Genomic DNA, 16,244 nt, shown 5'->3' with positions numbered 1-16,244 from the left:
ACATCTCAGGAGGGATTTTGTCCCACTCCTCTTTGCAGATCTTCTCCAAGTCATTAAGGTTTCGAGGCTGATGTTTGGCAACTCGAACCTTCAGCTCCCTCCACAGATTTTTTATGGGATTAAGGTCTGGAGACTGGCTAGGCCACTCCAGGACCTTAATGTGCTTCTTCTTGAGCCACTCCTTTGTTCCCTTGGCTGTGTGTTTTGGGTCATTGTCATGCTGCAATACCCATCCACGACTCATTTTCAATGCCCTGGCTGAGGGAAGGAGGTTCTCACCCAAGATTTGACGGTACATGGCCCCGTCCATCGTCCGTTTGATGTGGTGAAGTTGCCATTTCCCCATAGCAGAAAAACACCCCCAAAGCATAATGTTTCCACCTCCATGTTTGACGGTGGGGATGGTGTTCTTGGGGTCATAGGCAGCATTCCTCCTCCTCCAAACACGGCGAGTTAGTTGATGCCAAAGAGCTCCATTTTGGTCTCATCTGACCACAACACTTTCACCCAGTTGTCCTCTGAATCATTCAGATGTTCATTGGCAAACTTCAGACGGGCATGTATATGTGCTTTCTTGAGCAGGGGGACCTTGCGGGCGCTGCAGGATTTCAGTCCTTACCAATTGTTGTCTGGGTGCATATGGTCCTTGAGGTTGCCTTGAGATCATTGACAAGATCCTCCTGTGTAGTTCTGGGCTGATTCCTCACCGTTCTCATGATCATTGCAACTCCACGAGGTGAGATCTTGCATGGAGCCCCAGACCGAGGGAGATTGACAGTTCTTTTGTGTTTCTTCCATTTGCGAATAATCGCACCAACTGTTGTCACCTTCTCACCAAGCTGCTTGGCGATGGTCTTGTAGCCCATTCCAGCCTTGTGTAGGTCTACAATCTTGTCCCTGACATTGGAGAGCTCTTTGGTCTTGGCCATGGGGGAGAGTTTGGAATCTGATTGATTGATTACTTCTGTGGACAGGTGTCTTTTATACAGGTAACAAGCTGAGATTAGGAGGACTCCCTTTAAGAGTGTGCTCCTAATATCAGCTTGTTACCTGTATAAAAGACATCTGGGAGCCAGAAATCTTTCTGATTGAGAGGGGGTCAAATACTTATTTCCCTCATTGAAATGCAAATCAATTTATAACATTTTTGACATGCGTTTTTCTGGATATTTTTGTTGTTATTCTGTCTCTCACTGTTCAAATAAACCTACCATTAAAATTATAGACTGATCAATTCTTTGTCAGTGGGCAAACGTACAAAATCAGCAGGGGATCAAATACTTTTTTCCCTCACTGTAACTAAGTCATTATTTCAAATAGAATCTATTCAGTTTCCTTTTACAGTATTACAATTCAAAATAATTGGGTTATGCACCTTACCAGCAGTTACCATGCACAATATATCATGAATCTACATGATATAACTTCATGTAAAGTGTTGACCAATTGTCTTGACCACTAGATGATACAACAGGGTTGTATTGTTCTACCTACTACAAGGACAGACAACTCTGAAACTTTTACTTGCATCTTTGCACAGAAGTAAGTTGACACTATGGATTAACTCAAAGGCAAATATGACATACGTACATACAAAGCACTGTAAAAGCACACAAACGGCTATTGTAATGGCATTTTAAGACGTCACATACTGTATATGGAAAGCAGCACTTCGCACACTGACCTTTTGAACAGGAAACATGGATATTTCACCTTTTAAAGCAGATTCCATGATATGATTTACAACCATATTGATCGGTTATAGTTGGTGTTATTGACATTTATTCAACTTCCGTGTCTTTCCTTATTTTCCTATGTCTCCATGGCTACCGAGTTCTATTTATAGGTGAATGGCTAGTCCCGTCTGATCCACTTCCTGTGTGGGGTAACTTGAACCCTGACCACCAGGACTCTGACCTCTGTTAGCATTATTTTTAACGCATCCCACACAACAACAACATAGCCAGATGGATTACTTGATGACTTCCTGGTTGGTTGCTTTATTAGATTCCAGAATAAAATTGTGATATTGCAGGTCAAGGTATGTTGGGATGTACGTTAGTGGAATGGGGTTGTTACTAGCTGTGCTCTATTTTCTACAGATACCACTGTATACGTTTCCCATCCTTCTCTGTTGTATCACAAAAATAAAAATGTCACTACTGTTTGTGGCAGAAAGCACTTCCATGTGAAAAAGAATGGCATTATAGAGCAAATAAAACACATTGATTGATATGACTCAATTCTGGTTTATTTTGTACTTGAGTCTCAGATTCTCTCATTGCCAAATAAAAGTCTAATTAATTTTTTGCTGAATGAAAAGGTGTAGTTGGTCACAACATAGGCCTGAATATCTGTAAAAGACTGCGGCCATTACAATACAGTTCATTACTGTGTATTTACTGTGCAAGGTGTGCAGGCTTGTAAACTACATAGAGAGAGATATATATATATATATATATATATATATATGCTATATATATATATATGTTATATACATATATGTCATCACATGTTTATTACCTAAAAACACATTTTAAAAAATTCATAATGCAACAGAAATGATCTATTTTTAGAAGAATACCTAGTCCTATATAATCTGAATAATTGATGAGCAATGACTGATGCACCGGTTTTGTCTTTAAATGGCAAAACCCTTTGAGAAGTACTATAGCATCCAGAGCAGTACTATAGCATCCAGAGCAGTACTATAGCATCCAGAGCAGTACTATAGCATCCAGAGCAGTACTATAGCATCCAGAGCAGTACTATAGCATGCTGTACTATAGCATCCAGAGCAGTACTATAGCATGCTGTACTATAGCATCCAGAGCAGTACTATAGCATCCAGAGCAGTACTATAGCATGCTGTACTATAGCATCCAGAGCAGTACTATAGCATCCAGAGCAGTACTATAGCATCCAGAGCAGTACTATAGCATCCAGAGCAATACTATAGCATCCAGAGCAGTACTATAGCATCCAGAGCAGTACTATAGCATGCTGTACTATAGCATCCAGAGCAGTACTATAGCATCCAGAGCAGTACTATAGCATGCTGTACTATAGCATCCAGAGCAGTACTATAGCATCCAGAGCAGTAATATAGCATCCAGAGCAGTACTATAGCATCCAGAGCAGTACTATAGCATCCAGAGCAGTAATATAGCATCCAGAGCAGTACTATAGCATCCAGAGCAATACTATAGCATCCAGAGCAGTACTATAGCATCCAGAGCAGTACTATAGCATCCAGAGCAGTACTATAGCATCCAGAGCAATACTATAGCATCCAGAGCAGTACTATAGCATCCAGAGCAGTACTATAGCATCCAGAGCAGTACTATAGCATCCAGAGCAATACTATAGCATGCTGTACTATAGCATCCAGAGCAGTACTATAGCATCCAGAGCAGTACTATAGCATCCAGAGCAGTACTATAGCATCCAGAGCAGTACTATAGCATCCAGAGCAGTAATATAGCATCCAGAGCAGTACTATAGCATGCTGTACTATAGCATCCAGAGCAGTACTATAGCATCCAGAGCAATACTATAGCATGCTGTAGCTGCGGTCGCCAGCCAGACATCAACACGGGATTCTTAAGACTCGGACACGGTAACTGTTAGTAGGAATCTGAGGCGGTCACCTCTTTTAGTATCCCGGCTTTGCCAATAGACAGTCCTTATGCACAGGTCTATGATCAGCTTAGTACTTTCTCCAAACCTAGCATTAACCATTAAATTAAACCCAAAACCGACCTTAGATCAATGTCTAGGGACTATTCCGTCCCTCTCAGAGTGACAGACAAGGGATGCTGTCATCAACAAAGAGCGTGCAAATCTTCCTACCCCACCGCGAGAATACTGCATGGGCACCTGCTACTTTAATCCAATTGGGCATTCCACACGTCCGTCAGACTGATGGGACTGCCCAATATTTTGTCTGATTGGTTAGGATTTGTGGCAATTGGGATCTCTCAAGATCCCATTTGTCGTCGCGTGAATCTGTGCCAGTGAAGGGGCTGGACGGGATCGTCTCATTCAATGGGCGGGGATTCACAGCAGTTGTAGATTTTCATTCGGAGACTCTATTTATAAAGCGGGACTTAAATGTAAGTAATTTTTTATTGGTGTATAGACAGGAAGTGATTGTGCTGCGCTGAAGCCGGCGCTTTGCCCTCACCCTTGTGTCTGTCTGTTTTATGATCAGTAGAAAGTGTATGTGCGCCTTCCACTGAGAGAGCGGTGTAATGATAAAAGCCGCATTTGCGGTACGCTCCTCTCACCTCATATAAATCAGGAAAAAACGGAGAAACCGCCTTATTTCGTTCCTCCTCGAGCCCTAGACGTATCCACGTCTCGGAGAACATTGTGAAGGTGAGATATTTAGTTACCAATAGCCAACTGTAATTCAGTCGTAGAAAGTGTAATATACTGCACGGCGACGCATCATATTTCATTGGTGTTGGCTACTTGCTAACCTAGCTCGGTTAGTCTAAATGCGGGTGGCAGAACGCCGAAAATTACACCCAATAGGGGACCTTCCAGCGGCGTGCTGCCTGGCCCTCCGGTTAGCATGCAGGCCCACGAATGGTACAAAACGATCACATAGCAAACCGAAAATATTGTAAGCTGTTAGACAAGAGAATGCAAGCAGTTGTAAATATGTTGCTTTATTAATTAAGGGTTTATTATAAGTATATTACTATAACGCTATTATGTCTTCTTATCCGTAGGATATTCGTATTATTAACCTATTATTAGGTTATTATTTAACCCACATTAGTGACTGACCACCCCAAAGCTAACTATAAGGCTAAATCCCATGCGCTCTCTATAATGTGGTCCATTGAGTCTATCATTAGGCTATATGCTATAAGGAATCCTCTAATCATTATTCATACCTCATGCTCGAGGTGTGGTTGGCGTTTGGCTTCATGGCTTTTGTCGGGTGGTATGGTGTTTAGTAGAATGGGAAGCTTTCATATAGCTCCTGTTAGCGGACGCACTAATATTTTGGACGGGGGAGCTTGCTAGTGTCTGTCTGCCAGTGACAGTTTCAGGCGGTAGTTGAGTCACAATGTCACCGCTGCCTCAACACTCGGCTTTTTTCCTCAAATTTAAGCGTAAAGAAAAGGCGTTACCATGCCCCCCCCACCACCACCACCACACACACACACACAACCACACACACATTCCTCCCGCACCCCCGCATTGACCTCCACACAAACCCCGCAAGTATTCTTTAATGCTGCACTGTGGCGGTGTATTGGGGAGTGTGCTTAGTTTAGTGTTGCTATGGAAAATATCTGGTGTTATTAGGCTTTAGACACCTGGCTGAGTGAGCTACAGTAGCCTGGTCACTCAGTGATGGACTGACCAAAGACAGCCTTGTTCAGATGTGCTATAAGCTTTTGTTCTAATGATAAATACAGACAAACATGTATAAACAGATGATAAGGAATACCTCAGGATATCTGATGACTATTTCTGGCCATCCTTCATCTTCCTTCTCTCATCAGTCATGAAGCTGCACTCGGTCTCTCTGTTTGGAGTGACTCACCAACACTAAGCTGCTGTGTGTACACAGTATGACAGACAGACAGGAGAAGGTGTCCGTGCAGGTGTAGACCTACTCAGGCCAGAGACAGAGGGACAGACAGAAAGACATGGGAGGAAGCAGGGTGGTCTGGGTGGAGGACATTCCTCAAGAGTAGACACCTTATCTGTGATGACAGACAGCAACATACCTTCTGTTTTGGGTCGGGTTGACACTCAGACTTACTGTATGCAGAGGGGTTCGGCTTCAATCCAAATGATGAGTAGTCATTTATTGGGGTAGACAATATCAGTGTCCTTTAGGAGCCAATAAAGATATAAACAAACAGTCTATAGATGATTGACACCCTCAGACCAATCACTAAATCAATCCATACTAGTTTCCAGAGACGTCTGAGAAATGGCCTGTATGGCAGACTCAGCTTCACTACTCAATGGCTACTAATACACACAGCACTTCCCTTACAATCACACCCATCATGGATGATGTGATTGTTAAAGCCAGGGATTGGAGGTACATGTTGATATAGAGCTGTCTTTGTCCCACAGCGTTTGACTACTAGAAGTGGTTGGCTCGTGACTCCAGCAGAGTGCACTGGACTGTAAAGGTCCTCTGTGTCGCTGTGTGACCTAATCTTAGTTCAGTTGCTACGATAATACAGTAATATCAGCCAACTGTGGAGTAGACCTCCCCTCCTCTCTCTGCCTCTCCCTCTCTCTGCCTCTCCCTCTCTCTGCCTCTCCCTCTCTCTGCCTCTCCCTCTCTCTGCCTCTCCCTCGCTCTGCCACTCCCTCGCTCTGCCACTCCCTCGCTCTGCCACTCCCTCTCTCTGCCTCTCCCTCTCTCTGCCTCTCCCTCTCTCTGCCTCTCTCTCTCGCTCGCTCTCTCTCCCCCCTCTCCCTTTCTCTCTCTCTCTCTCTCTCTCTCTCTCTCTCTCTCTCTCCCTCTCTCTCTTCCCTCTCTCTCTCTCTCTCTCTCTCTCTCTCTCTATCTCTCCCTCTCCCTCTCCCTCTCCCTCTCCCTCTCCCTCTCCCTCTCCCTCTCTCTCTCTCTGTCTCCTCTCTCTCTCTCTCTCTCTCTCTCTCTCTCTAAGCTCTGACTGTCATGTCACTTTACTGAGTCAGTTGATGTATTCCTCTGCTCCCTTCCCCCTCCATCCCTCCATCCATCTCTCTCTCTTCCACCCTGACTGTCTCCTTGATTTGCTCTGTCTTTCAATTATGCCATCTCTGACTATCAGGACTGTATCTGGGCTGTGTGGTCCTACTGCTCTCATTTTCTGTGTGTGTGCATTATGTGTGTGTGTGTGTTTGGTGTGTGTACTTACTAGTCTACTACTGCTCTCTTGAGAGGGATCACATCACTGTCACTTTCTGATAGTTAGGCAGTCCTCCTCCACTCACTCACACTCACATGACATGATCAGTGAAATACACTGCTCTGATTTTCATCTACTATGCAGTCCACTCACTCACACTCACGTGACAATGTGACTGAGGGAGAACATGTCTAACACTGTCTTTCTTGTCTCTTGTCTCTCTCCTTCCCATTCTCTCTCTCTCTCTCTCTCTCTGTCTCTCTCTCTCTCTCTCTCTCTCTCTCTGTCTCTCTGTCTCTTGTCTCTCTCCTTCCCATTCTCTCTCTCAATCTCTGTCTCTCTCTGTCTCTCTCTGTCTCTCTCTGTCTCTCTCTGTCTCTCTCTGTCTGCCAGCAGCACCATGTCCAGGCCGTCAGGGGGCGGTGTTGCCAATGATGTCACCCGCTTCCTGTCCACGGGGGCGGTGCCAGGCTCGCCCACTTCCTCTACCCCCACTGGCCACGTATTCTCCGCCTCCAGCCAGGCTGATTGGGCGGCAAAGAGGCTCGTCTGGGTTCCATCCGAGAAGCTCGGCTTTGAGGTGAGTGGGCTGGGCGGGGCCAATGGACATGGTCAGGGTGGAGGGCAGCCGGTGGGGAGGTTAGGGGAGGGCCGACTTTTTCAACTAATCAACTAATCATGGTCGTCAATATAGGGCATTGTTAGTTGAAGCAGGTGTTTTAGAGTTGGGCTGGAACAAAAACCTGTGTGCACTGCTGCGCTCCAAGGAGTTGCCCACCTCTTGCCCTACCATGGGGCACAGGCCTCCCTGGGTCCATCAGTCCTATGCAGTTGAGCACGACATTGACAACTACATAGCAGATAAGCACACCATGCATTCAATTGAGATGATTCCATACCATGTCATAATCGTTTTCATGATCTATTTGTTGCATTTCTATCTGCAGCACTCTGAATAGTCCTCATACAGGTGAATAATTAGCTCCAGGCGTGTGCCTGTTTGACAGGTGTGGAAAACAGAACAGTGTGTTTCTCAAGACAATGGACTGGTAACCCATTGATCTAGCATTCTCTATGATGCTATTTCACAGTGTTGGAATACCTTGCTTGTCTTTCTATGCTTCTCTGTACCCTTCCAACTCTATTCTAGTCTCCTTCTATTGTCAGTGCTACAGTGTACTAGGGCTTCTAGTTCTCCTCTCTCACATTGCTTTAGTCACAGGGCTCTATCTCTCTGTTGGAGCCACGCTGCGCTCTGATCTACGTCACTCAGCTCTACATGTTGCATTCTAAACCTCGTCTTTCTATGAGAAGTGGCATCACTTGTAGAACCCTTCCACCTCTATCCTTTACCTTGATCACTCTCTCCTTACATCTGTTCTGCTGTGTCCCAGTGCGCACTGTGTTCCAAGGCTCTTTGTGTTCCACAATGTGACAGGGTTCCAATGGGCTCTCTACTCTATAGTATGTCCATACAGGGTATCTCTCTCTGTTTCTCTGCTGATCTGATATGCAGCTCTATGAATAGAACAATACACTCCTTCAAATCAAATCAAATCAAATGTATTTATATAGCCCTTCGTATATCAGCGGAAATCTCAAAGTGCTCTACAGAAACCCAGCCTAAAACCCCAAACAGCAAGCAATGCATGTGAAAGAAGCACGGTGGCTAGGAAAAACTCCCTAGAAAGGCCAAAAACCTAGGAAGAAACCTAGAGAGGAACCAGGCTATGAGGGGTGGCCAGTCCTCTTCTGGCTGTGCCGGGTGGATATTATAACAGAACATGGTCAAGATGTTAAAATGTTCATAAATGACCAGCATGGTCAAATAATAATAATCATAGTAGTTGTCGAGGGTGCAACAAGCACGTCCGGTGAACAGGTCAGGGTTCCGTAGCCGCTGGCAGAACAGTTGAAACTGGAGCAGCAGCACGGCCAGGTGGACTGGGGACAGCAAGGAGTCATCATGCCAGGTAGTCCCGAGGCATGGTCCTAGGGCTCAGGTCCTCCGAGAGAAAGAAAGAAAGAGAGAAAGAGAGAATTAGAGAGAGCATATTTAAATTCACACAGGACACCGGATAAGACAAGAGAATACTCCAGATGTAACAGACTGACCCTAGCCCCCTGACACATAAACTACTGCAGCATAAATACTGGAGGCTGAGACAGGAGGGATCAGAAGACACTGTGGCCCCATCCGATGATACCCCCGGACAGGGCCAAACAGGCAGGATATAACCCCACCCACTTTGCCAAAGCACAGCCCCCACACCATTAGAGGGATGTCTACAACCACCAACTTACCGTCCGAAGACAAGGCCGAGTATAGCCCACAAAAATCTCCGCCATGGCACAACCCAAGGGGGGGTGCCAACCCAGACAGGAAGACCACGACAGTGACTCAACCCACTCAAGTGACGCACCCCTCCCATGGACGGCATGGAAGAACACCAGTAAGTCAGTGACTCAGCCCCTGTAATAGGGTTAGAGGCAGAGAATCCCAGTGGAAAGAGGGGAACCGGCAAGGCAGAGACAGCAAGGGCGGTTCGTTGCTCCAGCCTTTCCGTTCACCTTCACACTCCTGGGCCAGACTATACTTAATCATAGGACCTACTGAAGAGATAAGTCTTCAGTAAAGACTTAAAGGTTGAGACTGAGTCTGCGTCTCTCACATGGGTAGGCAGACCATTCCATAAAAATGGAGCTCTATAGGAGAAAGCCCTGCCTCCAGCTGTTTGCTTAGAAATTCTAGGGACAATTAGGAGGCCTGCATCTTGTGACCGTAGCGTACGTGTAGGTATGTACGGCAGCCTCCTAATGTTAAAGAGGCCGCAGTAACACACACACACACACACACACACACACACACAGTCGTCATTCTACATTCATATTTTAAGTGTGTGTTTAGTCGTATTCTGAGAATGCGGGTGTGTGTGCCAGGCAGAAGTAAATGGTGAACCGAGCAGAGCAGAGCAGAGCAGAGCAGAGCAGAGCAGAGCAGATCAGAGCAGGGTAGAGCAGAGCAGAACAGAGCAGAGCAGAGCAGAGCAGGGTAGAATCTTGTGACCTGACCAGCTCAGAGTTCACCACTTCCTGTCGTCCCCCCCGGTCATAAGAGCTGTACTATGACAAGGGTTATTAACTCCTCTCTCTGTGTCTATTTCTGTTTGCCCTTCCTCAGTCTAGCCATCTCAACCACTATCAATGTATGCACTGTTTTATGTCATGTGTGTGTATGTGGACACCAGTGATGCTTATTGCTTCATACTGGAAATCAATCCCACCTCCTCTTGTCATGTGATGAAGCCCTATATTTCACACCACCATGTGTTATTACTATGTGTTATTACTATGTGTTATTACTATGTGTTATTACTATGTGTTATTATCATGTGTTGTTACTATGTGTTATTACCAATCGTTATTATCATGTGTTATTACCATGTGTTATTGCCATGTGTTATTGCCATGTGTTATTACCATGTGTTATTATCATGTGTTATTACCATGCGTTGTTACTATGTGTTGTTACCAATCGTTATTATCATGTGTTATTATCACGTGTTATTACCATGTGTTATTATCATGTGTTATATGTGTTATTGCCATTTGTTATTATCATGCGTTTCTACCTTTAGATTTTGTGGCATAGAGAAAGTTAAGGTATCAGACAGGGGAGGTGATATTAATAATACTCTGAGCAAAAGAGAATGTTTTGGTATTTTCACCCTCCAGACATTATTTCCTAAAGGTCTTAATGATGAAATGCCTATGTGTGTTATGTTGTGAATTTGAACATGAATTATGTCCCTATATAAGATCTGATATTTTTCGTACGATGTACCCAATGATGAATTAAAACTTGCTATGTCCTCATTGTGGTTTTACAGACGTGTTTAATATGTCTTATTTACACACTTTATTCAAATATTTATGAAATGCATATTGTTATTTGGTAGCACTTATTTGTTTTTCCTTCGCCTCCAACCCCTTTCGATGCATGGAACGGATGTGGGTGGGGCTAGGTCTACATAAGGGTGCTAAATTTAAGAAATTCACAAAAGCTCTGACGAAGGCCGTGAGGCCGATACGTAAACCTTATTAAAGATCAGTGATACTATCGAGCAGTGTGCGGTTTCCTTTTTCCTTCATCTTGTTCAACTGTTGCCATGCACCTGCAAAAAGATTGCTCAGATGTGCGAGTGCCTTTTGAATTTTGAATTATCATGCATTATTACCATGTTATTATCATGCGTTATTATCATGCATTATTACCATGTGTTATCATGTGTTAATATCATGCATTATTACCAAGTGTTATCATGTGTTAATATCATGCATTATTACCAAGTGTTATCATGTGTTAATATCATGCATTATTACCAAGTGTTATTACAATTCATTATTATCGTGTGTTATTACCATGTGTTATTACCATGTGTTATTATCATGCGTTATTATCATGCATTATTACCATGTGTTATTATCATGCGTTTGTACCATGTCTTAGTATCATGCGTTATTATCATGCGTTATTACCATGTGTTTTTATCGTGTGTTATTATCATGCATTATTACCATGTGTTATTATCATGCATTTGTACCATGTGTTATTATCATGCGTTATTACCATGTGTTATTATCATGCATTATCGCCATGTCTTATTATCATGTGTTATTACCATGTCTTATTATAATGCGTTATTACCATGCGTTATTATCATGCGTTATTATCATGCGTTATTATCATGCGTTATTATCATGCGTTATTACCATGTGTTATTACCATGCGTTATTACCATGCGTTATTATCATGCGTTATTATCATGTCTTATTACCATGCGTTACCATGTGTTATTACCATGCGTTATTATCATGTCTTATTACCATTACCATGTGTTATTACCATGCGTTATTACCATGCGTTATTACCATGCGTTATTACCATGCGTTATTACCATGCGTTATTACCATGCGTTATTACCATGCGTTATTACCATGCCTTATTATCATGCGTTAATACCATGTCTTATTATCATGTGTTTGTACCATGTGTAATTATCATTGTTATTACCATGTCTTATTATCATGTGTTTGTACCATGTTTTATTACCATGTCTTATTATCATGCGTTTGTACGATGTGATATTATCATGTTATTATCATGTGTTATTATTATGCATTTGTACCATGTGTTATTATCATGTGTTATTATTATGCGTTTGTACCATGTGTTATTATCATGTGTTATTATTATGCGTTTGTACTAGAGGTCGACCGATTATGATTTTTTCACCGCCGATACCAATTCTTGGAGGACCGAAAAAAGCCGATACCGATTAATCAACCGATGTTTATATATATATTTGTAATAATGACAATTACAACAATACTGAATGAACACTTATTTTAACTTATTATAATACATCAATAAAATCAATTTAGTCTCAAATAAATAATGAAACATGTTCAATTTGGTTTAAATTATGCAAAAACAATGTGTCGGAGAAGAAAGTAAAAGTGCAATATGTGCCATGTAAAAAAGCTAACGTTTAAGTTCCTTGCTCAGAACATATGAAAGCTGGCGGTTCCTTTTAACATGAGTCTTTAATATTCCCAGGTAAGAAGTTGTAGTTATTATAGGACTATTTCTCTCTATTCCATTTGTATTTCATATACCTTTGACTATTGGATGTTCTAATAGGTACTTTAGTATTGCCAGCCTAATCTTGGGAGTTGATAGGCTTGAAGTCATAAACAGCGCAATGCTTGAAGCACAGCGAAGAGCTGCTGGCAAATGCAGGTGTCACGTCCTGACCAGCAGATGGAGCTATTGTATTAGTTTTGGAGTCAGGACGTTGCAGTTTTGTGTGTGTGAATGTTTGTGTTGGTGATTGGGACTTCCAATTGAAGGCAGGTGTGTTGAGTTGCCTTTGATTGGGAGTCCTATATAGGTGTGTGTGTTTTTCTTTGGGTTTGTGGGTAGTTGTTTTTGCACTGCGTTTGTATAGCCTGTAAACCTGTTGCTGTCGTCTTTATTGTTTTGTCCAGTGGATACTTTACTCCTTTTTTTAAAATTTAAATATGAGTATCCAAATACCTGCTGCGCCTTGGTCTTCTCTCCAGCACGACATTTTATGTGACAGCAGGAAAGTGCTGTTTGAATGAATGCTTACGAGCCTGCTGCTGCCTACCACTGCTCAGTCAGACTGCTCTATCAAATCATAGACTTAATTATAATATAATAACACACAGAAATACGAGCCTTAGGTCATTAATATGGTCAAATCCGGAAACTATCATTTCGAAAACAAAAAGTTTATTCTTTCAGTGAAATACGGAACCGTTCCATTGCACAACCTTCAATGTACGGAACCGTTACATTGCACAACCTTCAATGTTATGTCATAATTATGTACGATTCTGGCAAATTAATTACAGTCTTTGTTAGGAAGAAATGGTCTTCACACAGTTCGCAACGAGCCAGGCGGCCCAAACTGCTGCATATACCCTGACTCTGCTTGCACAGAACACAAGAGAAGTGACACAATTTCCCTAGTTAAAAGAAATTCATGTTAGCAGGCAATATTAACTAAATATGCAGGTTTAAAAATATACACTTGTGTATTGATTTTAAGAAAGGCATTGATGTTTATGGTTAGGTACACATTGGTGCAATGACAGTGCTTTTTTTCGTGAATGCGCTTGTTAAATCACCCGTTTGGCGAAGTAGGCTGTGATTCAATGATAAATTAACAGGCACCGCATCGATTATATGCAATGCAGGAAAAGCTAGATAAACTAGTAATATCATCAACCATGTGTAGTTAACTAGTGATTATGTTAAGATTGATTGTTTTTTATAAGATAAGTTTAATGCTAACTAGCACCTTACCTTGGCTCCTTGCTGCACTCGCATAACAGGTAGCCAGCCTGCCACGCAGTCTCCTCGTGGAGTGCAATGTAATCGACCATAATCGGTGTCCAAAAATGCCGATTACCGATTGTTATGAAAACTTGAAATCGGCCCTAATTAATCGGCCATTCCGATTAATCGGTCGACCTCTAGTTTGTACCATGTGTTATGGCTTGTCATGTCTTGTGCTGTTAGTGGATGTTTCCTGGATCAGTATCAAACTAACCTCTCTGTCCCTTCCCCTACCCTCTCTCTCTCTCTTTTCCCTGCCTCTCTCTCTCCCCCCGCCTCTATCTCTCCCCCTACCCTCTATCTCCTCCCCCTTCTCCCCGCTCTTTCTCTCACTCCCCCTACCCCAACCCTCCAGTCTGCCAGTATCCGTGAGGAGCGTGGGGATGAGGTGGAGGTGGAGCTAACAGACAGCCAGAGGAAGCTGACCCTGTCCAGAGAGGAGGTCCAGAGGATGAATCCTCCCAGGTTCAGTAAGGTGGAGGACATGGCTGACCTCACCTGTCTCAACGAGGCCTCCGTCCTACACAACCTCAGAGAGAGATACTACTCTGGCTTGATATACGTCAGTGTACATTACACACATACACACACACACACACACACGTGGGTGGGCGCACACACACACACACACACACACACACACACACACACACACACACACACACAGGACACAATAATACATAAACTCAAACTTGCACAGCATACAAGGGAGAAGTGAAAGTCAAAACTGATGTGTGTATGTACAGTATATACAGTTGAAGTCGGAAGTTTACATCCACTTAGGTTGGTGTCATTAAAACTCGTTTTTCAACCACTCCACACATTTCTTGTTAACAAACTATAGTTTTGGTAAGTCGGTTAGGACATCTACTTCGTGTATGACACAAGTAATTTTTCCAACAATTGTTTTTAGACAGATTATTTCACTTAATTCACTGTATCACAATTCCAGTGGGTCAGAAGTTTACATACACTAAGTTGACTGTGCCTTTAAACAGCTTGGAAAATTCCAGAAAATGATGTCATGGCTTTAGAAGCTTCTGATAGGCTAATTGACATCATTTGAGTCAACTGGAAGTGTACCTGTGGATGTATTTCAAGGCCTACCTTCAAACTCATTGCCTCTTTGCTTGACATCATGGGAAAATCAAAATAAATCAGCCAAGACCTCAGAAAAAAAATGGTAGACCTCCACAAGTCTGGTTCATCCTTGGAAGCAATTTCCAAACGCCTGAAGGTACCATGTTCATCTGCACAAACGATAGTACGCGAGGAAAAACACCATGGGACCACGCAGCCGTCATACCGCACATCTCCTAGAGATGAATGTACTTTGGTGCGAAAAGTGCAAATCAATCCCACAACAACAGCAAAGGACCTTGTGAAGATGCTGAAGGAAACAGGTATAAAAGTATCTATATCCACAGTAAAACCAGTCCTATATCGGCATAACCTGAAAGGCCGCTCAGCAAGGAAGAAGCCACTGCTCCAAAACCGCCATAAAAACGCTAGACTATGGTTTGCAACTGCACATGGGGACAAAGATCGTACTTTTTGGAGAAATGTCCTCTGGTCTGATGAAACAAAAATAGAACTGTTTGGCCATAATGACCATCATTATGTTTGGAGGAAAAAGGTCGACGCTTGCAAGCCAAAGAACACCATCCCAATCGTGATGCACGGGGGTGGCAGCATTATGTTGTGGGGGTGCTTTGCTACAGGAGGGACTGGTGCACTTCACAAAATAGATGGCATCATGAGGATGGAAAATGATGTAGATATATTGAAGCAACATCTCAAGACATCAGTCAGGAAGTTAAAGCTTGGTCGCAAATGGGTCTTCCAAATGGACAATGACCCCAAGCATACTTCCAAAGTTGTGGCAAAATGGTTTAAGGACAACAAAGGCAAGGTATTGGAGTGGCCATCACAAAGCCCTGAACTCAATCCTATAGAAAATCTGTTGGCATTACTGAAAAAGCGTGTGCGAGCAAGGAGGTCTACAAACCTAACTCAGTTACACCAGCTCTGTCAGGAGGAATGGGCCAAAATTCACCCAACTTATTGTGGGAGCTTGTAGAAGGCTAAACGTTTGACCCAAGTTAAACAGTTTAAAGGCAATGCTACCAAATACTAATTGAGTGTATGTAAACTTCTGACCCACTGGGAATGTGATGAAAGAAATTAAAGCTGAAATAAATTATTTTCTCTACTATTATTCTGACAGTTCACATTCTTAAAATAAAGTGGTGATCCTAACTGACCTAAGACAGGGAACTTTTACTGGGATTAAATGTAAGGAATTGTGAAAAACTTTGTTTAAATGTATTTGGCTAAGATGTATGTAAACTTCCGACTTCAACTGTATAAGCACAAGATAAACACGTCACACCGTGCGTGTGTGTGTGTGTGTGTGTGTGTGTGTGTGTGTGAGA

The 16,244-nt window shown here is 42.9% G+C and overlaps 1 protein-coding gene across 1 annotated transcript in view; it reads left to right on the top strand.

Moving 5' to 3' along the window:
• Positions 1–4,210: 4,210 nt before the first annotated feature.
• The window catches only part of myh14 (myosin, heavy chain 14, non-muscle), a gene marked incomplete in the record, with an annotated part of 75,437 nt that continues 63,403 nt past the window's right edge, over positions 4,211–16,244 (top strand). The window contains 3 exon segments of the mRNA XM_029747884.1: positions 4,211–4,380; positions 7,278–7,461; positions 14,165–14,371. Coding sequence (XP_029603744.1) covers positions 7,282–7,461; positions 14,165–14,371 — 387 coding nt within the window.

This window comes from Salmo trutta, chromosome 3 (genome assembly GCF_901001165.1).
Source record: "Salmo trutta chromosome 3, fSalTru1.1, whole genome shotgun sequence".
NCBI lineage: Eukaryota > Metazoa > Chordata > Actinopteri > Salmoniformes > Salmonidae > Salmo > Salmo trutta.
Note: the sequence above shows the minus strand (reverse complement) of the source record. Positions and strands in the feature narration are given on the sequence as shown.